The sequence below is a fragment of the Mustela lutreola genome, chromosome 12 (genome assembly GCF_030435805.1).
Source record: "Mustela lutreola isolate mMusLut2 chromosome 12, mMusLut2.pri, whole genome shotgun sequence".
Classification (NCBI taxonomy): Eukaryota; Metazoa; Chordata; class Mammalia; order Carnivora; family Mustelidae; genus Mustela; species Mustela lutreola.
The window spans coordinates 13,147,220-13,174,952 of NC_081301.1; the positions used below are offsets into that span (position 1 = coordinate 13,147,220).

Consider the following 27,733-nt stretch of genomic DNA (forward strand, 5'->3'; position numbering starts at 1 on the left):
TGGGCCGCTGGCAGGGGGCGGGACTGCAGCCTGGGTCTCTGCCCTGGATCTCCGCCTGGGATCTCCGCGGCTCATTCTTCGCGGAAGCCGCCTCAGCGTTGTTGGTAAGGACCGGAGAGCGACGCCTCAGGCTCGGGCAGCATGGCTGAGAAGCGGCACACAGGAGACGCCGAAGCCCGGCGGCTCCCCGACTCCTTCAGGGGTGAGCCCCGCGCCGTCACCCACCTCCCCTAACCCTCCCCTCGGGAACTAGCCGCAGCCCGGGTGTCCCAGGCTCGCCTCCGTCGCTTTTAAGCCGTGCGACCGCCGCTTTAAGCTTCGGCGACGCTGAAAATCGTGAATCCTGTTCCGCAGGCTGGGGTCCGTTTGAGGGATGTTAGGGTGCAGAGTGCACAGAGGCTTGCCTGGCACACGGGGGACGCACCCGCTGCAGGGCACGTTTCCAATACCAGAGCCATGGCAGGGGCTCGCGTGCTCCAGCGCTTGCCAGATGCCAGGCCCTGTGCCAGGGCTGTGCGTTCCTTATCTCGTAGCATGCGGGCGGGCAAGATGTGTAAGTGACGCAGACCTGTACCTCACACTCAGGACCCTGGGTCTTCCTGTCGCGCGACTCTCCCCCCCCCACCCCACCCCAATCCCCTTGAGCCAGACTTTGCCCAGAGCGACTACCCCTTCTCCCGAACTGGAAAGAACTCCTGCCCCCCAGCCCCACCCCTGGCCTATTTCACATTAAGAAGCAAGACTGACCTGGGAGGTTTTGCCCTCCCCCCGCCCCTCACACATAGTAAGCTGTGTTTGTGCAAGAAAAGAAGAAAGTCTCTTTTCGGTATTCTTCCCTCTCTCTTCCCAGCTTCACCTTCTGCCGTTTTCTGCCCCCTCTTTACTCCCTTTGTCCTAGGGACCTCGCCTCTGGGGCTTTTGTTTCTCACTGGGAATTCTTTTAAGTGTTCCCACCTTGAGTGGCTCCGTGTTGTTGCCCTGGGAAGGAGCTAGTACCCTTGAGAAGGCTATCATCTTGAACCTGTATTGGCAAACTCCTTGGGGGGTGAGAGTAGGGTTCCAATAGAGAGAGGTGACAATCCTCCCCCGGGGTGCTGAGTCCCTCCCAGGGGCTCTTAGTGATCCAAAGGAATTATTTCTAAGGATGGAATTTCAGACAGGCTGACATAGAGAATGACATTTTAGGGGGGGAAGGGTGAGCTTTTCCAGCACCCCCACAAAGAACATGATATTGGACTTAACTATTCTGACTAGTTGTAAAGCCAGCCTTGTCCAGCCATCCAAGTCCCATTTCCGTTGCCCAGCGATCCTTCCCAGGAGCATTCCAAGCATTATCTGTCACTTTTCTCTGCTAAGCACATTGGAGAGTTACTTTCCCAAATCAGTAGTGTAACGGGAAGGATGTATTTGAAGAAACCGAGGAAAAAGAGGTTGAATTACTTCAGAGTCACAGTTTATAACTAATGGAGCCATACTTTTTATTGGGTTTTAGCTGACCCTAAAGCTTGGAGTCCACCTCTTTTGTAGTTGATTGTCATATCCTAGATGGGAAGGGGGGTGGGATACTTTCCTCTGTGCTCTGTCTGACCTTTTGGTGGGAGACAGAGGGACTATGAGGATAGTTACTAGCAGTTTGGTGAAAGCAGTGGGAAATCTGTTTATAGATGTTCTTTGGGAATATGCATGATCTTTATTTATACTTAATATCCCTTTAGTTGGTTTTTCATGGTTATAGACCAGTTCTCACTTCTAAGTTCTTTTTCTTGGCTCTATGATTACCTTTTTTTTTTTTTAGACAGAATTTTTTTTCAGACTCTAATGAAAACTGCATCTTCCTCAGAAAATTATATATACAAACAAAATTTTGCTTAGTCTAGGTCACCTTTTTTTTTTTTTAATATAAACTTTTGAGATCCAGCACTGGTGGAAAGCCATTACTAGAATTTGTTAAATAGAATTTATTGAGTGCCTGCTATAGGTCAAACACAGCCTAAGTGCTTTACAAACATGATCTAATTGCAGTCTTCTAACAGCTCCACAAGGAAAACATTATCCACCATTTTACAGCTAGGAAACTGGGGCTTGGAATAGAAAAATCACACATGTGTGCCTCGGAGCCAGGTTTCAAACCTGGGCTATGTGATTTTCCATTTTCCCTACCCTAGAGCTATCTTCAAAATGTGTACCCAAGAGAGGACCTTCTCAGACATTGGTACTTCACTGAAGGTGAGAGACCACGAGGAAAGCCCAAAGGAATCTAACTTCAATCCAGACCTCTTGAATAAGACATCTCCAGAAGGCTGCTTCTGGGGGAGGCAGTGGAATATAAAAGCCCAAACTCTGTCCTTTTATGATTTTGCTGACAATTAGTCTCAGGAATATAAATAGGACCAAACCTAGAGCAAGAGCCAGTGCATTCACTTTATAATGAAATAGTGCAGGTGGATTGCAAAGAAATGTATTATTATAATTAAGAGACATGTCAACAGAATGTATCCCTTTGGGACAATGCCTGAAAATAAGCAGAATCAAGGGACTGATTTGTTTATTTCAGTTGTTACAGCTGATCAGATTGGGGAGAGCTTTGTAACTTCTTTAATAATTAATCTGAGTTAAACCATCAATGGTCATAAATTAACTCAAACCAATGACCAAGTCTAGTAAAGCTGGTGTGTGTGTGTGTGTGTGTGTGTGTGTGTGTATCATGACAATACATTGTTAAGTGTGGAAAGAAAGGGGGTAGAGATTACAGTCAGTGGAGAAAAGGAAGTATGTGTCAATTCTCCTTTCTCCATTCTTATTGAATGTCTGTCTATACTCTGAGACCTGTAAAGAAACGTAAAGCCCAGGCATTTAGCCTGACATTTCAGTAGATTAGTCTCTGAAGATGCTGGCAATAAAGTCTGTTGTAAAGTATCAGTGAAAATCATACCAACTTTGTCCAGTTATAAACACACTTATGATAAGATGGTTTAGTGTAGTGAAACAAGAGTGGAATTTAGAATTCAAGGATCTGAATTGAGATCTCAATACCATCCCTTACTACCTGGGTCACCTTGGGTTAAGTCTCAGCCTCGCAAGCCAATTCCTCATCTCTGTCCTGGGTATAATCTTACCGGCGGTAACTGTCTCCCAAGGTTTTAAGAATCAAATGAGAAAATTTACGTAAATGTACTTTTGAAACATTAAAATGTCAACTATTCAATCGGAGAAAGACAGCTATCATATGATCTCCCTGACATGAAGAAGTGGAGATGCAACATGGGGGGGTTGGAGGGTAGGAAAAGAATCAATGAAACAAGATGGGATTGGGAGGAGGACAAACCATAAGAGACTCTTCATCTCAGAAAACAAACTGAGGGTTGCCAGGGGGAGAGGAGGGGGTAGAGGGTGGTGGGGTTATGGACATTGGGGAGGGTATGTGCTATGGTGAGTATTGTGAAGTGTGTAAACCTGGCGATTCATAGACCTGTATCCCTGGGGCTAATAATACATTATATGTTTATTAAAAAAAAATTTCTTTTAATTTAAAAAAAAGTCAACTATTGAGGTAATTCATTAATGGGGAAAACAAAGAATGAAGTTAACAATGACTATTGAGAAAATGTAGTAATTATGCAGGGAGTTTAAATTTATGGGCAAAAAGTTATATGAAAGGGGCGCCTGAGTGGCTCAGTGGGTTAAGCTGCTGCCTTCGGCTCAGGTCATGATCCCGGGTCCTGGGATCGAGCCTCGAATCGGGCTCTCGGCTCAGCGGGGAGCCTGCTTCCTCCTTTCTCTCTGCCTGCCTCTCTGCCTGCTTGTGATCTCTCTCTGTCAAATAAATAAATAAAATCTTTAAAAAAAAAAAAGTTGTATGAAAGATGGTCCAAGGTGGTTTAGAACTTTATTGTCCTGCTCAGATGTAGTCTGTTTCTCCTCTAGAGATAGAGTCCCCAGGCAGATTGTTAGTCTTGATATTTTCTCAGCAGCGTTTGGGTCCCAGAAGGCAATTCGCTTACTAAAAAGTTTATGTGTATAAACTGTATCAATATGATCTTTGAGTTGTAATAAAAAATAACGCTGCTATTTATTGAACACTTCCTGAGTGTCAAGTTCTTCTCATTGGTTTTTATATGAGACAAGTATTGTTCTTTTCCCTTATATTACTCCTGAGCAAAGTTAGTGGTAGAAATGGAATCTGACCCCAGAGCCCCGAGCTCTTACCTACTGCTTAGCTTCTTGATGTCAGTTGAAGAACTGTACTTTTATCTGCCCCCCCAACACATACACACACTTTTTGTTTGTTTGTTTTTAAGATTTTATTTATTTTTATTTATTTTGACAGAGAGAGATCACAAGCAGGCAGAGAGGCAGACAGAGAGAGAGAGAAACAGGCTTCCTCCTGAGCAGAGAGCCCAATGCGGGACTCGATCCCAGGACCCTGAGATCATGACCTGAGCGGAAGGCAGAGGCTCAACCCACTGAGCCACCGAGGCGCCCCCCCCCCCAACACACCTTTTTTTAAAAGGAAGCTCGATGCCCAATGTGGAGCTTGAATTCATGACCCTGAGATCAAGAGTCCCATGTTCTACCAACCAAGCCAGCCAGGCACCCACAATTTTTAGATAAAGTGATGTTGCCCTCCAAAGACTTTAATGAGAAAAACTCAGTTGTAGATACTTTTAAGACGTCCAAGTAAAGGAGCTGGAGGGAAGAAGAAAAAAAAAAAAACCAACGGAAGAAGTAGGAGGGTTTTGCTCTCTTAATATGTTTCAAGTCTAGTCTAAATTTAATTCACTTAATAGCATTATGAAACTGTTTTTCTCCAGTTTTCTGAATATAACTGTTTCTGTCTTTCTGGCTATGGGCGATAGTCAGCCCATACATACTCATTCTGACAACTGCTTTGGGACAGAGAATGATTCTGAACTGTATTCAACAATTATTTACTTGGCAGATGGTTTTTGAGTACCTGTTATGCTCTAGATGTCTACCGTATTAGCTCATCTACTCTTCACATTTAACCCTCTCAGGAGGTACTCCTATTAGCCCTATTTTTAAATGAATAGATTAAGCATAGAATTAAGAAACTTTCACAAGATCATACAGATAACACATGGCAGAGCCAGCTTTGTAGCCATCATGCCATGTTGTATTAAGAAGATCAAAATCAGAGGCACCTGGCTGGCTCCATTAAGAGTCTGCCTTTGGCTCGGGTCATGATCCCCGGGTCCTGGGATAGAGCCTTGCATTGGGCTTTTTGCTCAGCGGGGAGCCTGCTTCTCCCTCTCCCACTCCTCCTGCTTGTGTTCTGTCTCTTTCGGTCAAATAAATAAATACAATCTTAAAAAAAATCAAAATCTATGAAGAAGACGGACCTTGAATAGGATAATTATAAGTACGATAAATGTTTTTTAGAAATGGTTAAGTGAAAAAAGAAGGAAAGAAAGAAAGGAAGGAAGAGAAAAAGAAAGAGTGAGTTAAATGCTGTAGGCAATTTGGAGAGGGGGCCTCTTTAAGACTCAGGGGGTTCAAATTTAAAATTACTCCCTCACCTCTTTTTCCTCCTGTTTTATGACTAGAACACTCGAATGAAGAAAAGCTACAGAAAATCCCCAAGATACTTGGGAAAGAAAATATTCACACTTACTTAATTTCCTTATAATCTTTTCAAGCTAGGCAAAGGACTCCCTTTATTTCAATTTGCATTGGAACTCTTTCTTGAATGGGTCTGGCCATGCCCTTTTTCTAATATCTCATGGTAAACACATTTTGTGATTGAGATCTGAAAATGCTTTTCCAGTATCAGTCCTTTTGATCCAGTATTTGTAGGCATAGATGGTTTATAATAGAGAGGAAAAGGTACTCTCTCTGGCCATGGTTTTTAACTTGATACCATCTGGCCTTTAGCCACTCCAGCCCAGAGGCTAATTTCTTCCCTAGAGGTTTAAGGATAAGGGCATTCGAAGAATTAGAAACCATGCCTAATTAAAATAATCATTTGAAAGACGGATTATAGTGTGCACTTGTCTGCTTTGAAAGCCTCCGCACAAACGAATGCAAGTTGTAATTCTCCGATAAATGCCAACATTTTTTTTCAACATACACATATTGAGCCCCTACTGTGTGCTAATCTGAACCCCTCTGTCCCTCCATATGTTTTTCTCTCTGTAGTGTGCTGCTTCATTTTTGTTTCTCTCTTCACATTTTCCTCCATTTTTCTTCTTTTCCTTTTCTTCTATTGTTTCCTTCCCTTCCTTGTCTTATTTATTTATTTATTTTTGAATATTTTATTTATCTTAGTGAGAGAGAGAACACGAATGGGGCAGGGAGGAGCAGAGGGAGAAGGAAAAATAATCAAAATATGATATCCTGAATATTTATGCCTTTCAGAAAAATTCAAAAATTGCCAAGATCTTTCATTTCAACCTACTGTTGTTGATCCTTAAATGGTGCTGTTAGGACCATGCTGTTAGCATGTTTTTGAGACCAAATTCCCAGCCCTCTTATCTCCACCCCAACAGCACTGTTCTTGGCAGTGCATGAAGACGGAAAGTGCTTCACTTGCGTTCCAGGAAAGGGGAAGGAAAAGCTTGTCCTTAAATGTTGCTGTTCAGGCATTGCAACAATCCTTGGGCTCATCTTTTTCTTTTTGTGTGTATTAATGCAAATGAAACTTGAGTTAGATTTTCAGATATTATGTAAGACCTTTCTGGCCTTTCCCTGAAGAGGAAATCTAATCTTCTGAACTTTAGAACAAAATCTCAATGATAAATAGAATTTATTATTGCACATGATTTCCAGCAGCGTCAAGTTCAGTAGACCTTTAAGTAAGTCAGCTGATACTGTATCATTAACAATGTAGTGCTCTGAAATTATGCCTGTGCTACTCTCTTGAAAAGATTATTTTACTGCTTTTTTGGAAGCTAACCCAACAGAAATTACCATACTACTTGTTTTGTTTCATTTGTTTCATGGTTTTGTTTGTTTTCTTCTGTCTCAGCTCAGGAAGTCTTTTGCTTTATTACTCGGGGACTCCAGGAGGAATATTTCATACCTACTTTACAGATATTTGTGAATATTAGAAAGATAGTATGTAAGGAATCCACTTGTGGCTGACATGTGATAGACATTCAATAAATGGCTATTATTAGTCATAATTAAAGGCACTGCCAGAGTGTAAGAAATAATGTAAGAATTATACAATTTCATCTTTTCAATCAAAATTAGTTTACACAATAAAAATGGATGGAAATTTTACTAAGCATATATGCAATGCAGCAGAATTTCTATTTAAGAAAATTGGACATAACATAAATGTTCACTAGGTTCATGGAACAGTGGACTATTATTCAACCTTTTTTTATTATTAAATTGATTTATTTATTTTCAGAAAAACAGTATTCATTATTTTTTCACCACACCCAGTGCTCCATGCAATCCGTGCCCTCTATAATACCCACCACCTGGTACCCCGACCTCCCATCCCCCCGCCACTTCAAACCCCTCAGATTGTTTTTCAGAGTCCATAGTCTCTCATGATTCACCTCCCCTTCCAATTTACCCCAACTCCCTTCTCCTCTCTAACACCCCTTGTCCTCCGTGATATTTGTTATGCTCCACAAATAAGTGAAACCATATAATAACTGACTCTCTCTGCTTGACTTCACTCAGCATAATCTCTTCCAGACCCGTCCTTATTCAACCTTTAATAATAAAGAATATGACGTGAAAAGATGTTCACAGTATAAGGGGAAAGCAGATTCAAAATTATTATATATACTATTATTTCATTTTTTAAAAAAAGGATACAAAAGGTTTAGAGGATACATAGCAAGGCAGAAAAGTCATCGCCATCTAGAGATAAGGGAAGTATAGATAATTTTTCTTCTCTAATTTCTTTAGCTATAATTTCTAATTTTTATAGAAACAAGTTTGCTTTTACAATAAGAGGGAAAAAAGCAGTGTTTTTTTAAAAACATTGTCAGTTCCGGAGTGCCTGGGTGGCTCAGTGGGTTAGGTCTCTGCCTTCGCCTCAGGTCATGATCCCAGAGTCCTGGGATCAAGCCCCACATCGGGCTCTGCGCAGCAGGGAGCCTGCTTCCCCGGCTCTCTCTGCCCGCCTCTCTGTGTACTTGTGATCGCTGTCTGTCAAATAAATAAATAAATAATCTTTAAAAACATTGTCAGTTCCCTGGAGATAAGCCCAGTTTGAATATTGAGTTAAAAAGTGTTGATACATACACTCATACCCATTTTCAAAACTTCGCTTTAGTTAGTTAAAAATTTGATGCAGGGGCGGCTGGGTGGCTCAGTGGGTTAAAGCCTCTGCCTTCGGCTCAGGTCATGATCCCAGGGTCCTGGGATCGAGCCCCACATCAGGCTCTCTGCTCCTTGGGGAGCCTGCTTTCTCCTCTCTCTCTCTGCCCACCTCTCTGCCTACTTGTGATCTCTGTCAAATAAATAAATAAAATCTTAAAAAAAAAAAATTTGATGCAGTTTTCAGAAGAGTTGGTAGTAAAAGAAAAAAAAAATAACTGCAGCCAAGTAGTTTACAACCCAGTGTCATGGGATCCCTTATCTTTCAGAGTGTTCCCACGCAGCGGTATCAACCAGAATATCTCAGGAATGCTGGGTCCTCGTTATTGCCTTTTTATCACATCCAACTGGTAGGGTGGATCCAGTCTTCAAGGTAGTGAATGAGAAACTTGGAGGAAATTAACATGAAATTTGGGGAAGTAACTGAGAATTTCTGAAGGGTTCGCTAATATCCTGGTGAAGCTGAAGCCTCACCTCTCAGAGGAATGTGATTTGTGTACCTTTCAGAGTTCTAACCAGATGGGGAAGAATTTCCAGGCTTGAGAAGGGGCTAGTTTAGGCACTAGAATGGTATGAAGTGGTGCCATCCCCAGTGTATGCACTGATTATTTCGGGCTGAGCATTTGAGATGCGAAAGACCAAGCCCAGTTTTTAGGATCTCCACTTCATTTCTTGTTACTCTTTGTTTGTAATCACATGTAATCATGGTGGAAACTGAGGGCGCGTACACGTATGCACATGCAACCCATGAGAAAAGACTGGGCTGGGATAAAAGAAATAAAAGAAACATCACTGCCCTCAGAGAGTTTATAGTCTAATATGTTCAGGACAGAGAGCTGTGAAATTTGCCTGGGAACACGAGGCTTGGGGCAGTATTTTAGAAGGCACCAAATGCTGTGAGAAAAGTATTTGTGGCCAGTCTGTTCCTTGTTTGGAATCTGCTTCACTTTGGAAGCCTAGACCTGAGCCTGGCCACCAGCCTGAGACTGTTTTGCTATAAATAGGCACAGCTGGAAATAGGAGGCCTTCCTCCGTAGGAATATCAGATTTCATTCTCCAAACTCCTACCATGTTCTCCCAGTTTGGATACTGTATTGGGAAAGTGCTCCACACACGAAATCTTCTTTCATGAGGATTTTTTAATTTTTTTAAATTCAGAGGCAAAGGACAGAAGGAATGACTTGATTTAGAACGTGGGCTCTGGGGTAGGATGACCTGTGTTTGAATCCCGGGTCCTCCTCCAGCCTGTGGTCTTGGGAAAGCTTTGTTGCTTCAGTTACCTCATTTGTAAAATGGAGTTAAAAATACTTGGGGCACCTGGGAGGCTCAGCTGGTTAAATATCTGTCATTGGCTCAGGTCATGATCCCTGGGTCCTGGGATCGAGCCTCGCATCGGGCTTTCTGCTCAGTGGAGAGTCTGCTTCTCTCTCTCCCTCAGCCTCTCCCCCTGCTAGTGTTCTCTCTCCCTGTCTCACAAATAAAATCTTAAAAAAAAAAAACAAAACACAACTTAACTTATAAAGAAAGAGTAAATGAGATAGGCTTCTCGAGTAATTGAACACAGTGCCTACGACATATCGTCTACCAGAGGTGCTGGGATTATCATCAGTTGTAATAATGCCTGAGGGAGCCTTCTGCACAGGCCGCTTCTGCACAGGTCCGTGCTTGGAATATCCTCTCAGTAGATACATCGATGACCCCACAAACTATAGTTTAGAAACCTCCGGGAGATTAACTTAGAACACTTTTATTCATTTATGCATAGGACCTTTACCTCCCAATGTGACACAGGACCAGAAAACCATTAAGTCATCTGTAGCATTTCTGGTCTTGCATCCTGCATTTCAGAGCCCTTGATCTGGGTGCCACCTTGTGTCCCTCTTCTCCCAGGCTCTCAGCTTCAACTCTGCTTATTTCTTGGCCTTCCATGGATTCAAAGGCCTGGCTCGCTGCCATCCTTGCCCTTCCAAGCCGTAACCGTTGCCCAGCCTGCCTCCTCCCCTCGAGCCCTTCTCCCTCTCATTACCAAGACCATTCCTGGAAATACTGCAGAAGCTTTCTGTGATTCCTAAGGAAAGTGATAGTATCCCTGGGCGTTCTCCGTCCCTCCGCCCTCCACAGACCGGAGACAGACAGACACTGGGTACAGAAAGTGCAAAACACAACCCGGAAGTGAAGGGGGTTTCTCAGGATTGTAGGGAAAGGCAGTCCCTGGACCAACCGCTCACACCACCTAAGAGAGCAAGTCCAGACACACTCCAAGAGATACTGTCTTCGAAGAGGAAGTTGGTAGAACACCTGACCCTTATGAGAGGAGATTTAGACCACTGATAAGACGTCTGAGGTTGAATCAATGCATGCATTAAAAACTAAGCAAAGGGAAAAAGCAAGACGTTGGAGAAAAAAACAAAAAGTTGCATGGGACAGAAACACGAATCAGACATCCCAACCTGGCTCAGCATTGAATCGCATTTACATATTCATGAAGTGTAAAATTTGATAATGATCTAACCAAAATGATGATATAATTAGAAGGATGGGTATATTTATGAGGTGGGGGAGAAGCTAAATCCTCTTCCATCGTGGAAAGTCAATAAGTAATGCTCAAAATGGAGAAAGCAACAAGTGACAAAACGAGCATATTATTTAGAAACAGAGAAGTATAGACCAAAATACTCAGCCAACAGAGCAGTTGCCTTTGAGGAAAGAAAAATTGGAAGAGGTAAGTGGGGGACTGCTCTCTTTTTGTATTAATCTTGGAGAACTTTGGGACTTTTTAAACTTTGTGCACGTGTAGCTGATAAAAAATTAGAACAGAAAAAGTACAGATGCAGGGCACCTGGGGGACTGTTGGTTAAGCATCTGTCCTCAGCTCAGGTCATGATCTCAGGGTCCTGGGATCGAGTGCAACGGTGGGCTCCCTGCTCCGTGGGGAGTCTGCTTCTCCCTCCCTCTGGCCCATCTTGTTCACTCTCTCTCCTCTGTCTCAAATAAATAGATAATTTTCTTTTAAGCACAGATGCATAGCAACAAAGGCTAAAAAAATAAGGTGAGAATAATAGAAGGGAGAGAAATAGTTCACAGAATTTATTTATAAAAATGTGTGTGGTTTGGAAGAATATTCATCATCTCTGGATCGACTAATCCCACTCCCACACCCGTCCCGCTGAAATTCTTGTAGTGGGGGTGTGTATTATTACCTTCCTAGTAAGACAAGAGCTATTTCATGTTGCAGGAAAGGAAGCAATTGGAAAAGCCAGACTATGTGTAAAGATGTTTGTGATACATTTCAGAAACAGTGTGTCTAAGCATCTGGGAAAAGGGTAATAAAGTATGGTTGGTGCACATGCCAGAGGAAATCGCTAGCAGTTTGCCTTAGTTCATCTGTGCCCTCAGTTTAAATGCTCTTTGCCTTCCGTCCCCACCCTTTTGGTACCTTCCTTAACCGTTATATCCTTCCAGACATGCGTCTGACAACCGCCACAGTCCCCTACCCGCCCTACCCCACTGTCACCTCTGTCCCAGCTATGTAAGTTACTCCCATTCTGTGTTTCCAAAATGCTCTACAGTCTGTGTCGACACTTACCACCTAATGTTGTAATGATCAGTCTGTCTTGCCTGAGACAGGCAAGACCTTCCTGAGAGCCGGGATTAGCTCTTACTTTTACGATGTCAGTGCAGAGCACAAGGCATAATCAATATTAGGCACCTAATAAACGTTTGCAGGATAAAAAATAATGTGGGAAATTTTTATCATGTTAAGTAGATGAGAAAAAGTAGCCCCTGTTCTTCAGGGTTGTTACAAGGATTAGATGGGGAAATCCAGGGAACACAGTAGAATTCTAGGCATCGGTGAGCTCTGTGGACAGAGGATGAAGGTGGTGGGAGTCTGCTATTAACAATGACAAGAGATGTGTATTTTTTGTTTTCACAGATAGCCCCAGTACAGGCCTTGGACCTTGTGGCTGGATTTTGGTGGCTGTCTCGTTCTTGTTCACTGTTATAACTTTCCCCATCTCGGTATGGATGTGCATAAAGGTAATAAAGAAGACGTCACTTGCATCTGCCAAGGGGTCAGCCCCTCACTACATAAGCCCCCCGTTGTGTGTATCTGTGTAGAAAAGAGAGAGAGAGAGAGAGACCTGCTGGCCTGAATCCCTTTTCCTTCATCTCTCCCTTGGAAATTTCCCTCTAGTCACCTGTTGTAATGGAATCTGGAGACTTCTTTCAGCCATGGTCCAGGCAGCCCATCTCATAGGTTAGAGGAAGGATCCCTATCGGAAATGTTCCAAAGTCGGGGGTTTGGGGTGGTCCTGTCCAGAGTCAAGACACTGAGGACTGGCTGCTGGCCCCATTGTTCACTGTGTGACCTTTGTCTCATTTCCTCCCTGTAAGATGGGAGGAAATAGCGACCCCACTTCACAGGCCCAGGGCGAGGATTAAAGAATGTCTCCAAACATACTTATCCCAATGCCTGGCATATGGCAAGGGCCCCCCAGTTGCTGGTTATTTTTTCCATAAAGTCATTAATACTTCGATAAATGACTATCATTTACATATTCCTAAGAAGGGAAAATATGCTCCAAGAATTTTCGGATAATTTTATGATTATAATTTAAGGAGTCAGGAGATAAACTGGGAAATTTAGTTGTTTTTATTTCTTGTCTTTATTACCAATGCATGAGTAACTGAGTGAGGACGTTAACAGCTGAGGAATACAGTTATGGATTTGCTCCTGTATACTACTCTATACTTCCCAAATTTTATACAGTGAAATATCTATTGCTTTTATAATCACTTGAAAAAATAGTAAATACATATCCTGCTTGGTAATTCAGCATCGACCATGTTATTTATAGATAGTTTGGATTTTATTTTACTTAAGTTTTATGTGTTTAAGAAATCCCTTACGCCCAACAGGAGGCTCGAACTCATAACCCTGAGATCAAGGGTCGCATGCCCTAAAGACCAAGCCAGGCAGGCACCCTGATACTGTTCAGACTTTAGAGAAAAAAACAACACAGAGGCATCTAATCTGTTTAGAACAGAATATATATTTAACAAGCTGCCTATAAATACATAGCGTATATAAAGATTTGTACTCCTCATGTTTAATTATTATTTGTGTTTTTCATCTAGATCATAAAAGAATATGAACGAGCCATCATCTTTAGACTGGGTCGCATTTTACAAGGAGGAGCCAAAGGACCTGGTCAGTACTAAAATTCTGGGTCGTTGGCCTGGAGACCGAAGTTCTTCCTCTTGTTGATGTGGATTCCCTTACGTGGGTCCCTTCTCTGTTGACGTAGAAAAGAGTGCCTGTAACAGAAGCCGTGTGACAATAGCAGTGGGGCTGGCCAGTCTTGCTACAATTGCCCTTTTCCTTCTCTGGGCTCCCCTCCCCTTCCCATCCCCGCCGATAAGATTGTGTTAAGCCAAGAAGAGCCACAACTGTGGAAGTTTGAGCATAGAATTGCTACTCACTAAAGGCTTTCTAGATCTTACTCTCTATGCCTTAGTTCTGGCAAACTTCCCTTCAGCCCCTGCTGTATTCCAGGCTCTGGGAATTCAAGGGAGACTAAAACATAGCTCCTGCCCTCAAGGAGCTTGCCGTCTAGTGGACACCAAAAAGGAAGCAGTTAACAATCCCGTGTGATAAGTACCATGACCAAGTCACTGCAGATAGCTGTAGAAACCCAGAGACAGGTGACGGACCCCACCTAGGAGGATGAGACCAGGCTTTGGAGGTGATGACAGCTTGGCTGAGTCTTGAGGCATGGAGAGGTGTTGGCCAGAGGGGCGGTATTCCCAGTAGAAATGGCAACGTGGGCAGCATGATGTCGAGGGGGGTATGGCAGGCCCAGGGAGGGAAAGGGCCTGCAGGGGGCTCGGCCCAGCATGAGCATGGAGCTCGAGGAGAGGGGGGCGGCCGAAGAAGGGCGCCGGGGCAGGCCGTGCAGGACCTTATGTGGCATATTCAGGGGTTCGTGGGCTGAGAAAATGGGACAAAGGAGAGAACCCGGAAGATGCAGAAAGACATGGGAGGGATCGTGTTGGTCTAAGTAAAGACCAGATGGCCAGTGATGGCGGAGTCAGGAGATGACGTCACGGGCCTCAGTGGCAGCATTTAGGAGGCACAAGGGAGCAGGAGGCTGGCGTTCCTGGCATCTGGCTCGTGCACTGAGATGACCTGGCTTCTTTCCGTTGATTCCTTTGATTCTGTTAGGGTGAAGGATAGGCACCAGTGTCTCTCGATAACGTTCTGTGTTTCTTTGTTGCAGGTTTGTTTTTTATTCTCCCCTGCACGGACAGCTTCATCAAGGTGGACATGAGGACCATTTCATTTGACATTCCTCCTCAGGAGGTAAGGTGGCCTTATGCCGTTGATAACAGATGTCATGTGTGAAAGTCGCTGGCCATGAGAGCAGCACAGAATAGGGTGGTGAGAGCATGGGTGTAGAGCCTGTCTGCTTGTCACCATTTTCCAGCTGTGTGCCTTTGAGCAAGTTCCTTAACCTCTCTGCGCCTTAGTTTCATCATCTGTAAATTTAGAGGTTAGAATCATAGGACCTACTTTTGGGGACGGGGTGGGGGGGAGAGAGAGCACACGTGAGCCTGAGCCAGCAATGGGGACAGGTAGAAGGGTTCGATCCCAGGACCCTGAGATCATGACCTGAGCTGAAGGCAGACACTTCACTGACTGGGCCACCCACGCATCCCTAGTAGAACCTACTTCAGAAGTTCTTGTGAGGACTACCTGAGACCTTACACGTATAGTGCTTAGGCCAGTGGCTAATAAATTGTTAAGTGCCTACGTGTTTATTATTACCAAGTGTAGCCTAGTGTTAGCATTACTGTATCTGTCATCCTTTTTCCTACTGCACTTCTCTGCTGTAGGTTTCTGATACGAAATCCAGCTTAGCGCAACATTCTTCTTAAGGTTCTTCATTTTATTCTAGATACAGAATTAGGAGCTGCTCATTTGGCTTTTTAGATAAAGCATATAATGTTTTGGAATAGTCATACTCCATGCTCTTTCAAACTACTTCGTGAGGAATATCACAGTTGAAACTCACAGCAGGATCCTTGAAAAGCACGTAACTGCCATGGGGCAAAGGGCTTCCACCAGACCAGAGTGGCAGAGCCAGGAGCGACGCTCAGCCCCATGGGTTCCTCGCCGAATGCGTGTCCCGCAGCTCCGTGCTAAACGCACCCGACGCTCGCGTTCACTCCCTCGTGGCCTTGGACGGTGAGGGCCACCCTGGGCCACGTGTCCGGGGAGGCGTCGTCACCGAGGCCGATAGATAGCCTGGAAACAGGATGAAGGGAGGGACGGAAGAAGAGTGCCAAGTGTTTCCTGGCTGGAAGCCAGGTGCACCGCAGGCTGGTGGAGTCTGGCTCGGTCGCCTTCTCTTGGCCTCGAACCCAGGAACCAGCGTAGGAACCTCCTTGCTGCTGCCAATCCAGACAGGGGCTGAGGTCAGACTTCATCATCCACGTGCATGGAGGGACGCCAGCCGTCACCGTTACCCACGAGAACAGGGCTAAGAGCTGTGCTGTGTTCTCTGCACGTTTTCCCGTCTTTCAGAGAAGACGGACCCTCAGAAGGAGCCCCTCGCAGGGTAGCTGGGAGTCCTGAGGCTCCGTCTGTAAATGCTGCAGACATCCGGCGGGCTTGCTGTAAGCTGCTGCCTTCCAGCGGCTCCCTCCTCTCCTGGGAGCCGCTGAGCCTGCAGCCGACTGGAACGTGGCAAGCCGTCCTTCTTCCGACCCCCTTGAACATAATATGAAGGAAGAGAAGTACCCCGCCGATGATTAACCGTAGGCAGAGAGGCTGCAGCTTTAGAAAGCTCTGGCTGTGGCAGTTGCAGGGGCAAGAGGCTGTTCAGAAATGATATGCGTTTCCCGATCATATCGGGGGAAATCATTAATTTGCACGCCAACGTGGTAATACACTATTAGAAGTATTTTTAGATTATCAGAAAAAAAGAGGTGACTGCTTTCCTTCCTGACAGGACAGAAGAGCAATGCACACCACTGCCGTTACTACCCACCCGTTACACAGCCCTTTACACTCCCAAAAGAGTCTCGTTCGGCTGGATCTTCAACTTCAAAGCAATTTGCCAGCAGTATGTGCAGAATGGGACTGTGTTATTAGCCCCATCTCACAGATGAGGACTCTGTAGGACTGGCAGGCTAAGAGCCTCACTGGAGATGACCAAGCAGGTCCAGGAGGCACGGCTCAGGTCTCCTGACCCTCCTTCGCACACTCTGCCACAATCACTGTGTTCCTAGGATCACGTTTCAGTTCCTCGCTCCTTGATTCACTACCTGCTCTGTCTCCGGCACTCTGCCAGTGCGAGAGACAGCAGAGACAAGGTGCTCTAGAGAAACACATGGTCCATTAGAGAAGCAATGAGGTCGACGGGCAGCACAGTCGCTGCAGTGAGGTGCAGGGGGGATCGTGGCTTGCCCTGCCTCGTTAGGGGAGTTTCACAGAGGAAAAGAGCTGTGTCTTGGATGATGTGTCATCATGTGCCAATCTGCTGGTGTGAGGGAGAGGAGAGGACATCCAAGTGGGGTGGGGACACTTGCATGAAGGCCTGGGACACAACACAATGCGTGTGGGACCTTCACCTTCTCCAGTGTGGCAGGTGTGCAGCAGGGAGCGGGAAGGAGTGAGACCAGTGGCCCGCTGTCAGAGGACCTGAAAACCAAACTAAGAAGCTGCCCAGAAGGGGCTGGGAAGAAGCCCGGACGCATGATGTCCTGGAAAGCATTTTTATGTAGCATGCTGTAAAATTTATTTCTACCCTCACCTCTCCCTGTAACAACAGTCCCCATTCCCTTTGTGTTTGACGTCACTGTGCTGCCTTAGAGAGTTAACCCAGCCTAGGTTCTGCCCCAGCACCGGGCTATGTCGTGCGTGATGCGTCCGCCCTTGCACATGCTCATGCCCCCTCGGGAAATGAGTTCTTCTTGTAAGACGTAGTTCAAGTATTGCCCTGCCACCAACAGCTGTTCCTCCTTCTTTCTGCCACGGCTTCCTTGATTTCCCGCCCTCTCGGAAAACACCATGCCTGCTGCTGAGTAGTGTCTCAGAATTTGTTGAATGATTGAATTAGCGAATAAGTGAATGTATTTTACTAAAATTCCAAAGGCATAGTTAGCTATCGGATGCTGCGTTGTCTTAGTCCCTTCAGGCGACTCTAACCAAATCCCACACACTGGGTGGCTTATAAACCACGGAAAGGTATTGTTCACCCCATCGGAGGCTGGAATCCAAGGTCAGGGTGCAAGCGGGCTCAGCGCCTGGACGAGGCACTGCTTCCTTATTCATAGATGGCCATGAGGGCTCAACCCTCATGACCCAAGCATGCCCCAAAGGCCCCACCTCCTAATGTCTGATGCCATCATGTGAGCGGTTAGGTTTCAGTGTCCGAACTTGGAGGGCACACTACACTCTGTCAATAACACTTACTACAGAAAATCGGCTGGTATCTTAAGATGTTCTAGAGAACAATACTGCTTACAGTTCTCGTAAAGAATGAGTTGGTGGGCAGGTGTGAAATGGCATCCATCCTGTTACAGATCCTCACCAAGGACTCGGTGACCATCAGTGTGGATGGCGTAGTCTATTACCGCGTGCAGAACGCCACCCTTGCCGTAGCGAATATCACCAACGCCGACTCAGCGACCCGTTTGTTGGCACAAACAACTCTGAGGAACGTCCTGGGCACCAAGAACCTTTCCCAGATCCTCTCTGACAGAGAAGAAATCGCGCACAACATGCAGGTAAGGCTGTGAGTCACCAGAAATACCGAGATGTCGCCAGAGGGTTAGCGGTTGTTTGACAACTTTTGACTCATTCCGATCAGGAGAATCACTGACTGGCCTTTTTCTCTTCACTGAAACTCGCTGGAAGGAGTATTTTTCACACAAAGATCTCATGGCTTAACAGCTCAGTTGCATAATTTTTAATTTTTTTTTTATTCCCTTCCATGTAGGGTTCCCCTCAGAATTAGCATTAACCTTTTTCATTTAGCGTAATAGTTCTGAGGCCATTCTGCAAGAAAGTGCGGGTGTCATTAACGCTTTGTTCTCTGCATGAGACCCATGACTTCCCTTGTAACTCATATGCATCCCGAGCTTTCTAGAGTCATAGATTATGAATTAAACCTGGCTGGTCCAAAAAAGATAAAGGACTAAAATCCGAGATCTTGTTATTTATCAATGTCATCGTGTATCAAATCTGTGACCTTAACCTGATGCCCACAACCACCACAGCAAACAGAAAGGAAGGTTTCATTCCTCCCGTTGCAAAGGGACCCTGATGAAGCACAAAGATGTACTGTGGCTTAATCACGTTAGATCAGGAGCCAGCGGGCCACCTGTTTTTATTAGTAAAGTGTTGTCAGGATACAGACATACGCACTGGTTTATATATTATCCACGGCTGGTTTTGACCCACAATGGCACAGTTTAAGAGTTGCAGGGAAGACTGAAAATAGACAACCACTGTCTGGCCCTTTGAGGGAAAGCTTGCCAACCCCTGCATGAGCTTCTTTAAGAGAACCAGGATCAGCTCCCCAGTCCCCACAGAGGAGACCTAACCTCTGCCCCAGATCTCCGCCAGCGCCTTGTCCGCTCCCCAGCCCAGTGGTCTGTCCTCGGCCGCTGGGCAGGGCTGAGCCTTCTTTGCTGGCCTTCTCTCTTCCGAACAGTGTACCCTGGATGACGCCACTGATGACTGGGGAATAAAGGTGGAGCGCGTGGAAATTAAGGACGTGAAGCTGCCCGTGCAGCTCCAGAGAGCCATGGCCGCAGAGGCAGAGGCATCCCGGGAGGCCCGCGCCAAGGTAGACTTGCTGTCTGCTCTGGTCTTGTCTCTTTTTTCTTTTGTCTTTTCTTTTCCTTTCTTTTCTTTTCTTTTCTTTTCCTTTCTTTTCTTTTCTTTTCTTTTCTTTTCTTTTCTTTTCTCTAGTTTTCTCTTTCTTTCTTTATCTCTTTTCCATACTTTGTTTTTCCTATTGAGTTTTCTTCTTAGTTACAAAACAGCAAAACCACAGTTGTTACAAAAATGGAAATAATCCTAAAGTGTATGTCGAGGTGAAAGCCTTCCTCTTGCTTCTGAGTCACGTGCCCCCAGGGGCCACGGCTCCTGGCAGCTTAGTGTGTATACTGGCGCTTTCCCTGATGAGGGTGTTTGACTGCTGGCCTGTTTGTTTTACGAAAGTAGGCTCGTACCATACCTGTTCTCTGCTTTGCTTGCTTCCCTGCACAACATCCTGTGAGCCCGGTGGTGTGTGCAGAGCCACTCAGTCTTCTGTGACCGCGTCTCCCATACCCTATGTTCCCAGACCCCCACTAAGCACAAATTAACAGTTCTGAGTTCAGAGCAACTGGGTATTCCCGCCAGTGTGCTCACCATCTGTTCCTTCCTATTTTGTTTCTTTCAAAGCTTTTATTTTTTTTCTAAGTTATCTCTACACCCAGCGTGCGGCTCAAACTCGCAACCCTGAGGTCAAGAGTCGTACGCTCTACTGACTGAGCCAGCCAGGCACCCCTCCTTCCCTATTTTTGTCTTCTCTTTCATTCTCTTTCTCAGGCTTTTCTTCCTTCTTGCTGTTCTCTCTTCGTCTCTGTCCTTTTAACTTTTTTTCGCTCCTCTTTCTTTGATGTCTGCCTCCCCGCTCTTCCTTGGTCATCCCCATCCCTGCCCACCTCGGCAGCCTGCATGGTGGGGGCCCCCATGAGCGGTGTCGAGGAAATGTCTATTCATCTAATCTGGGAAAGAGGATTTCTGGAGCTAATATAGAAGGACACGGGGATAGCTTGCCAAACCCAAGGCTGGGAAGCAGACTCAAGTCTCCAGAGTTGGAGCCCAGGACCACATTGCGCTCAAGACCAAAGGGAGCTAATCATTCTACCCCTTGGACCCCACCTCACTGCTGACAGCTTGAGAGCAGGGTGTCTGACTCTCAAGTTTCCATACCTCCCTGGTTGAACACTAAAGGGGACAGACCAGCCTTGATTCCAGATTCACGGCAGGGAGATCTTTGGTCAAAGTTTAGTCAAAAGGGCAAAGTCAGATGTTCATAAGCTCCCACAGCCCCTTGTGCAGATATGAGTGATGGAGGAAGAGGGTCAGTTGACATAAGAGGGCTTGCTGTGGACTTGACAGATCTCCCAAGGTGCAAGGAGCAAACCAGTCTGTTGTTATGTTGGAAAATAGTGGCAGCTGGAGAGAACTGGCTAAGCACAGAACCCTAACCTTCTAGTAGGAAGCCTTTAAGATGTAAGTCAGGTGCTATAATTTCTTAGCCAACACCAAATAGAGTAGTAGCTCCTTTGACAGACTATGCCCAGAATTTTCTACTGACCAGGATTGCTAGGTTTTCCCAACGTGATAACTAATGCTTCTGAGGACAGCTGGTAATGCTGCGGAAGCCTCAAGGGCTCGCTCTCACAGTCATCACCCTGAGAAGACTAAGTGGTACTTCCGGTAACATTAAAGATGCCCTACTGTGTGCTAATAAGTATTTTGAAAATTAGGAACTGCTTTTATCTAGAATATGTCATTAACCAACAGCCCTGTTTCCAAGCCACATAGACGACTTAGAATGTCAGAGCCTGAAATGTCCTTAGAGGTTATATCTTCTGGAGGTGACAAATAACCTGGCCCCGATGCTGCTTCTCCCACCTCCTATTCCCCTGCTGGTAATTAACTGCAGCACTGTTTTCCACTGAGCTTAGACTTGACCTCAGACTCCTGCTATTGCCCTCCAGGTAACAAGCCTCAACTACTTGGAATGGGCTCTAAAAATGAAATTTATTTGCCATCCCACGGTTCAGATGAAGAAAACTGAAGCTCAGAAAATTTCTGTGGTTTCCTCAAGGTCACAGTGTTGATGAGTGACCACAGAAATGAGATCTCCCCTGTTTCTCACTGCCTCCTTTGGACTTCCCGTGATGGGTTTGGTTGTCTGCAGGTGTTCTCACGAGCGAGGAAGGAAGTTCCCTAATAACAATGGAAGAGACAGAGGAAGCCCGTTAGAATGTTGAGTAACTGTGCTCCCACTTAGATGAGACTGTAGGGACCATCTAGACTATTCTAGTGGACCTGGGCTATGCCTGTCTTTAAGGTTAGAATCACATAGAATCACAAGGAGTCTCTCCTTTCTGTAAAATAAAATAACCCTGCAACCACCATAAGGCCAAAAATTCAAAATCATATATTCATGTTCTCATGGAAAATAGGGAGTCTGTTTCAATATGTAAATATGTATGTAAACTGGGAAAGAAAAGGGTAGGAGAGCATCTAGACTGAGAGACTTCAGAGAGAAATTCCTCAAGTTAATTAGCCATCAGGGAAATGCAAATTCAGATCCCATGCAGACGCTGTGCTAGATATCCACCAGAATGGTTTAAAAAAGAAAGAAAGAGGGGCGCCTGGGTGGCTCAGTGGGTTAAGCCGCTGCCTTCGGCTCAGGTCATGATCTCAGGGTCCTGGGATCGAGTCCCGCATCGGGCTCTCTGCTTAGCAGGGAGCCTGCTTCCCTCTCTCTCTCTCTGCCTGCCTCTCCATCTACTTGTGATTTCTCTCTGTCAAATAAATAAATAAAAAAAATCTTTAAAAAAAAAAAAAAAAAAAAAAAAAAAAAAAAAAAGAAAGAAAGAAAGAAAGAAAAGAACCGAGTGTGGGGGAGGGAGGACCTGGTGCTCCGATTTTGTTTTGACTGGAAATTTGGAAATTTGGAAACTTACAGTCTCTTTGGAAGAGAGACTTTGGAAAGCCCTCTGGCAGTGTGTATCCAACAGAAATGCACTCACGTGTTTACCAAAAGTCATGCGCTGGAGTGTTCACAGCAGCATTTTGTAGTACCCCGAACTGGAAACTGCCCATGTGTCCCTTGCCGTTGAATGGATAGAGTTTGCTTAATTCATGCAGAGGAGCACCAGGCAATGAAGAGAGTGAACAGAACATGTTTTGAGAGAAAGGAGCCCGGCACAAAAGAGGAGAGATTGTCCTGCAAGCTTGGCTGTATCTTAGCCAAACCTCTTTGTCAAGTGTGTAGACTAGCTCTGATTGACTTGAATGTAGTACCTTTCCCGCTTGCACCCTTCCTGATTTCCTTTCTCACGCCTCTGAAAAGAATGCCTGGCACGTGCTTTCAGGCTCATATTCCCAGGGCCTCGTCATCCATTAATTGAGAGGGGGGAGTGCAGGAATGCAGAGTCCCCTTTCTCTGCCCTTCCCCGCCTGGCCCACCCCAGCTCTGGAAGGAGAGACCACAGTACCAGCCTCACAGGCCTGAAAATGCCCAACTCTCACATGATGGATCAAGCGATACGGAGTGTTGATCAGCATGGGGCTGCCCCACGAGCAGCTGGCTCTGCTCTCTGAGGTCCCATTCACAGCATCTATGCCGCCAGTGTTTAGACAATACGGCGTGCCCAGCCTGGTAGGTCCGGCTGCCCCGCCAAGAGACTGTGTGTTGGCCGGTAGTGGGAGATGAGGTAGCTTTACAGTTGGTCCATGTCCAGACTGGGGTGGGGGGGAAAGTGCCTAACTGGTCATCTGAGATGATATGGAAAAACCCATGTCATCTGTCCTCAGGGCCGAGCTCCGTTTTGCATTCTGTACGTACAGTGCCTGCCTTAGAGCACAGTTACCTGAGGCACTTGGCATGTACCTGGCTTCTGCCCCTTCTCACAGACCCAAGTAAGACCTTCTGATAAGCTGAGATTTTTATCCTCTAAACTGAGTGCCTTCTCTTGGTAATACGACATCTGATATCCCCCATCTAACCCAATGGGACCACCCAGGCACCCAAATCTAGAAACCCAGGGCCCCGCCTCAGTTCCTCTCCCTTCCTGTGCCCAGTCAGCCTCCATGCTGCCGACTGTCCTCCTGAAGAGCCCCCCAGCCGCTTCCTCCCTCCATCCCCGCTACCGGCAAATCACCCTGGTCACTCCGAGGCTGTCCCACTGGCCCCTCACCGAGTCTCCCCATCCGTCCCCAGGCATCTGTCAGCCTGTCCTCTCCAGCTAGACCTGGTGAGGTTCCTGCTGGAAACTTCAGCAGCTTCCCACTGCCTACAGCCTGCAGACCAAGCACCCCCGCCTCCCCTCGGCCTCACACCATATTCAGCCACTTACGTTTTTCTGGAATACGCCAGCTTTTTTTAAATATACCACAGTATCTCTTCATGTGTGCTGCCTGAAGTATTCTTCAACTTTGTCCAAAGAGCAAAGCTTTCGCCCTGTCCTGTTCAACTTACTTACCTCACCACCTCACCTGCAAAAACTGCTTTCCCCTGAGCGCTGGCACCGAGCCTCGCACCCACCTCTGTCCACATTTGTCACACTGGAACAAAGCAGCCAATTTCCCTGTCTCTGTCCCCTGCTTGAACAGGTGCTGAAGGAGGCGAGGGCATCCACCCTCTACCCCTAGCTCCTGCCCAGGGCTTGACCCCTAACGTGGCCCCCAACAGTAACGGTGTAAGTAATCATAACTCCACTGGTCCTAAGACCATTGCTTTGGATCCTGATTCTCACGGAAGTATTAAGAACCGTGAATATTTTGAGATCCGTGTGCGAATATCCTAGTGGAACTGCCCAGTGAAGCTTGAGGATCCCGGTATCTTCAGCCCTCTTCTCAGAGGATCATGAAGTGAAAGGAACTGCCTTGATTTGGCTTCAGCTTTCTGTCTTCCTCACAGTGGCCCGAGGAGGCAGGTGCTCTCGCATTTTAAGAATAAGAAACCAGAGCTCAGGATGTTAAATTATCCCTGTGAGGACACTCAGCTGGTAAGGCTTTTGGTTCGAGATTGGCGTGAAAGCCCATCTCATTCCCAAGCCTCCCCACTGCCCAGTGATGTTCAAGCTCTTATGCTCATTGAACCTCTCGAAGAATCTGGAAAAACTGTATGGTCCCATCACACATTTTAAATAGACCTGTAAAAATTTTTATTTGAATTGATACACTTGGCTGAGCATAATTATCCCTGGTTATGTTTTAAATATCGACATTTCACACTAAAACTGTGAACATCATTCTTTTAAAGGTACCCAGTGAAATTCAAATGACATAATTACTCCACCATCTATTTAAAATACATAAATAAGGTTTTCATGGTCAGGCATATTTTACTGTCCCTTCTTCTTGAACTTCTGGTTCCACTCCGCCTCCTCCACAGATTTCTTTTCCTAATATGATATATTTTGTAATGAGTCATTTTATTACTGTACCGCAACACATTTAGTATTGAAGTTAAAACTATTATAAAAAATTTCCCATGACTACAAGCAAGGCATTTAAATGTTTCAGAATGTCTTCTCAGAATTTTTTTTTTTTTTTTTTTAACTAGAAATGCTTCTCTTAACAAGACAAAGAATTCAAGTCTTCTTAGCCGGCTGTTACTTATTGCCAAAAGACTAAACATCAATTCCAGTCTTAACTTGTCATTTTTATAGATATAAGGAGTCAGAACTTTTGTTTACATAAATAAGTGGGTAGAAATGGAAGTTTTGTTGCAAGTCACACATGCAATTCTTTGCACTGCCTCTACATTTACGTGCTAAAAAAAAAAATCATACACCATCTTCATTAAAAAATATATATATATTAAAGATTTATTTGAGACAGAGAGAGCCCGTAAGCAGAGGGAGCTAGAGGGAGAGGGAGAAGCAGACTCCCTGCTGGGCAGGGAGGGGGGGGGTCTCCAGGCTCAATCCCAGGACCCTGAGATAGGAAGGCAGATGCTCAACTGACTGAGCCACCTAGGCGCCGCTCAAGAAGTATTTTTTTTTTTTTTTAAGATTTTATTTATTTATTTGACAGAGAGAAATCACAAGTAGGCAGAGAGGCAGGCAGAGAGAGGGAGGCAGAAGCAGGCTCCCTGCTGAGCAGAGAGCCTGATGCGGGACTCGATCCCAGCACCCTGAGATCATGACCTGAGCTGAAGGCAGAGGCCCAACCCACTGAGCCACCCAGGCGCCCCTCAAGAAGTATTTTTAATGGTCATCCACTTTCAGTTCTGTAAGGTTCTCTTCCTTTCTTAGCAATCAAAGAACTGGAAATCCATTTTACTTGCAAAAGGATTCGTATCCAGTCATTGGTCACTCTCCCAACCTCTAAACGGTATTTCGAATTGTCTCTTGTCTGGTCCCCTGAAGCGTGCGAGAAAGGTCACAGTAGAAGAGGATGTCTTGACCTCAGGCACGTACTTGGGCAAATCAGATAGAGGATAAAGGACGTATGCAAACTGGGTAACTGGAAATCGATTTCTTAAAACCGTTTTTTCTTGGCCCTGCAAGGTTGAGTATACCTACCCAGGTTTGAAGACTGCTGTTTGAACACTGCCTTTTTCTCCATTTTACCCACTCCCCGGTCCTGTCGCGTAGGTCATTGCTGCCGAGGGAGAAATGAACGCATCCAGGGCTCTGAAAGAAGCTTCCATGGTCATCACCGAGTCTCCAGCAGCCCTCCAGCTGCGGTACCTCCAGACGCTGACCACCATCGCTGCTGAGAAAAACTCCACGATCGTCTTCCCCCTGCCCATAGACATGTTGCAAGGCATCATGGGGGCAAAACAGTAAGCCTCGGAGGCCAATGCAAAGATGTGCCCTTCCTTTCCAGGGTAGAGTGGGGACCAAATCAGCCCTTAACCTGTGAGGAGAGAGGAGGGCGGGATCTCGGCTATCCTTCCGCTCTTTCCCTTTCCATATGTTGACTACAAGGTTCTTAGAATGTGTAGTGATCCTAGCAACAGAGGAAGATTGTTAGCTTGTAAATACTGAGAAAGAGGAGTGCGGGGAGGGGACTGGTGATTTAAAGGAGATAATTTCCTATTCTTTAAAATATTTAAAAGTTCATATATTTAAATCATCATGTAATAGGTTAAATCCCGTGTCTTTTGACTTTTCACTGGGTCATTCTGCACCCTCTATCTGCAGCCAGCCCAAAGGCAAGTAAATAGGTTATAACCACCACTGGCTGGACAAATGCTTTGCAGAAAGCAGAGACCTTAGGCTACGACCAGCTTCTCTGGGCCACACGTGCCTTACTTTCGGGGAATCTTAAGGAAACATTCCTGCCATCCGCTCTCTTTCGAATCCCAGGCGGTGCTTCGAAATAACCCTCTGTCTCAAGGAGGCATTTTCTTGCCTGTACCTTTCAACACTGGAGGAGATGGTCAAGATCAGTGAGAAAGATGATCTTAACCCTTGAAAGACTTTTAAAAATCCACTGTCACAAAGGTCTTTTAAGAATAATATGTTTTTTTTCTTTTTTTGGCTCGAAGCTTCTTTGAGCCTCTCTATGACCAAATGAGTCCTCTGTGCTCTTTCAAACCAGCTACATACTTGTCACAAAAGTGCTTTTTTCTCACTTTTGCCTATTTTCCTATATCAGGTTCTCAACAGTTTCTGATTTTTTAAACGAGACTTTCTCTAAGTTCTATGGGCAACTGTTTATATACCCATTCGAATAGCTTGAGGACTAATACTTTTTAAAAAAATGTCTTCAGAAAGCCATTCTGTTTTACTGTCTGCATGCTATTAACTCTTGTACACTGTGAAATATGTTGGCTACCAGTCCTGTTCATTAAATACTGTAAGGAATTCACAATATATTGGGCACATAATAGCCAATGAGCTTGGCAAGACACTGTCAAACTTAGGACATATATACAGATCTAGGTCTCTTTTCTATTTGCGGAATCCTTTCTCCGTCACCAAGGTCAATGCTGAAAGAGGAAGTGGTCAGCCCCTCTGGACCACGGTTGCTCATTTTGCAGTAATAGGGAGCACCTTCAGTTTCGCAAATGGGGTGAATCTGAGCAACCTGGCATTCTTCCTGTTGGCCCGAAAACCCGGCTGGTGACATTCCTCCTCTAGGCTCTGAATTCACCTAGAGAAGTCTTCCCTGCCCAGAGCTCAGCCTGCATGTCCGTCCTTAGCTAGATCACTGTCAGTCCCACACCAGGAGTGTCCCCTCCTCGATCGCCCATGTCCAAGCTTATTTTAGGAAACCTTGAGCCATGTATCCAGGTTCCAAGCTGAGTTTGATTAAGTGTATATGGAGCATTTTGACTTGGAACTCAAGTTACTCATTTTAAATAATGCTCTTCTCTCTTTGGTGAGCTTGCAACCCATGAGGGCCAGGAAACAACTCCATACCCTGGCTGAGAATCTCTTCTCGGGTTCAGGGTAACCGTGCTTTCTGTTCCTGGAGTTTCCCTATTTGCAGAAACCAGTCTTCACCTCTCTGCCTTGTGGATTCATAGCCCAACGGGGTGGGATTAAATTGCTTGAGAGGGAGGGAGCATAAAAGGGGTCTCTAGGCTGAGTGTCGGTGTGAGAGGTTTTTCCACATGGCCTCCCTTTCCAATGCTGTACATAACAATAAAGTGTGCACTTTTACTCA

The 27,733-nt window shown here is 45.5% G+C and overlaps 1 protein-coding gene across 1 annotated transcript; it reads left to right on the top strand.

Moving 5' to 3' along the window:
* The first annotated feature begins 50 nt into the window (after positions 1 to 50).
* On the top strand, positions 51 to 27,733 carry STOM (stomatin). The gene is made up of 7 exons (XM_059141624.1): positions 51 to 202; positions 12,236 to 12,339; positions 13,441 to 13,513; positions 14,583 to 14,665; positions 17,893 to 18,096; positions 19,026 to 19,160; positions 25,711 to 27,733. The coding sequence occupies exons 1-7, from the start codon at positions 142 to 144 to the stop codon at positions 25,903 to 25,905; spliced, it is 855 nt and encodes a 284-aa protein (XP_058997607.1). The 5' UTR covers positions 51 to 141; the 3' UTR covers positions 25,906 to 27,733.

Bases quoted from the DNA above. Each gene is read 5' to 3' on its own strand.
- STOM (XM_059141624.1), top strand. From the start codon at position 142: ATGGCTGAGAAGCGGCACACAGGAGACGCCGAAGCCCGGCGGCTCCCC. The intron at 12,340-13,440 runs GTAATAAAGAAG...TTTTTCATCTAG, and splicing joins CGGTATGGATGTGCATAAAG to ATCATAAAAGAATATGAACG. The intron at 18,097-19,025 runs GTAAGGCTGTGA...TCTTCCGAACAG, and splicing joins AAATCGCGCACAACATGCAG to TGTACCCTGGATGACGCCAC.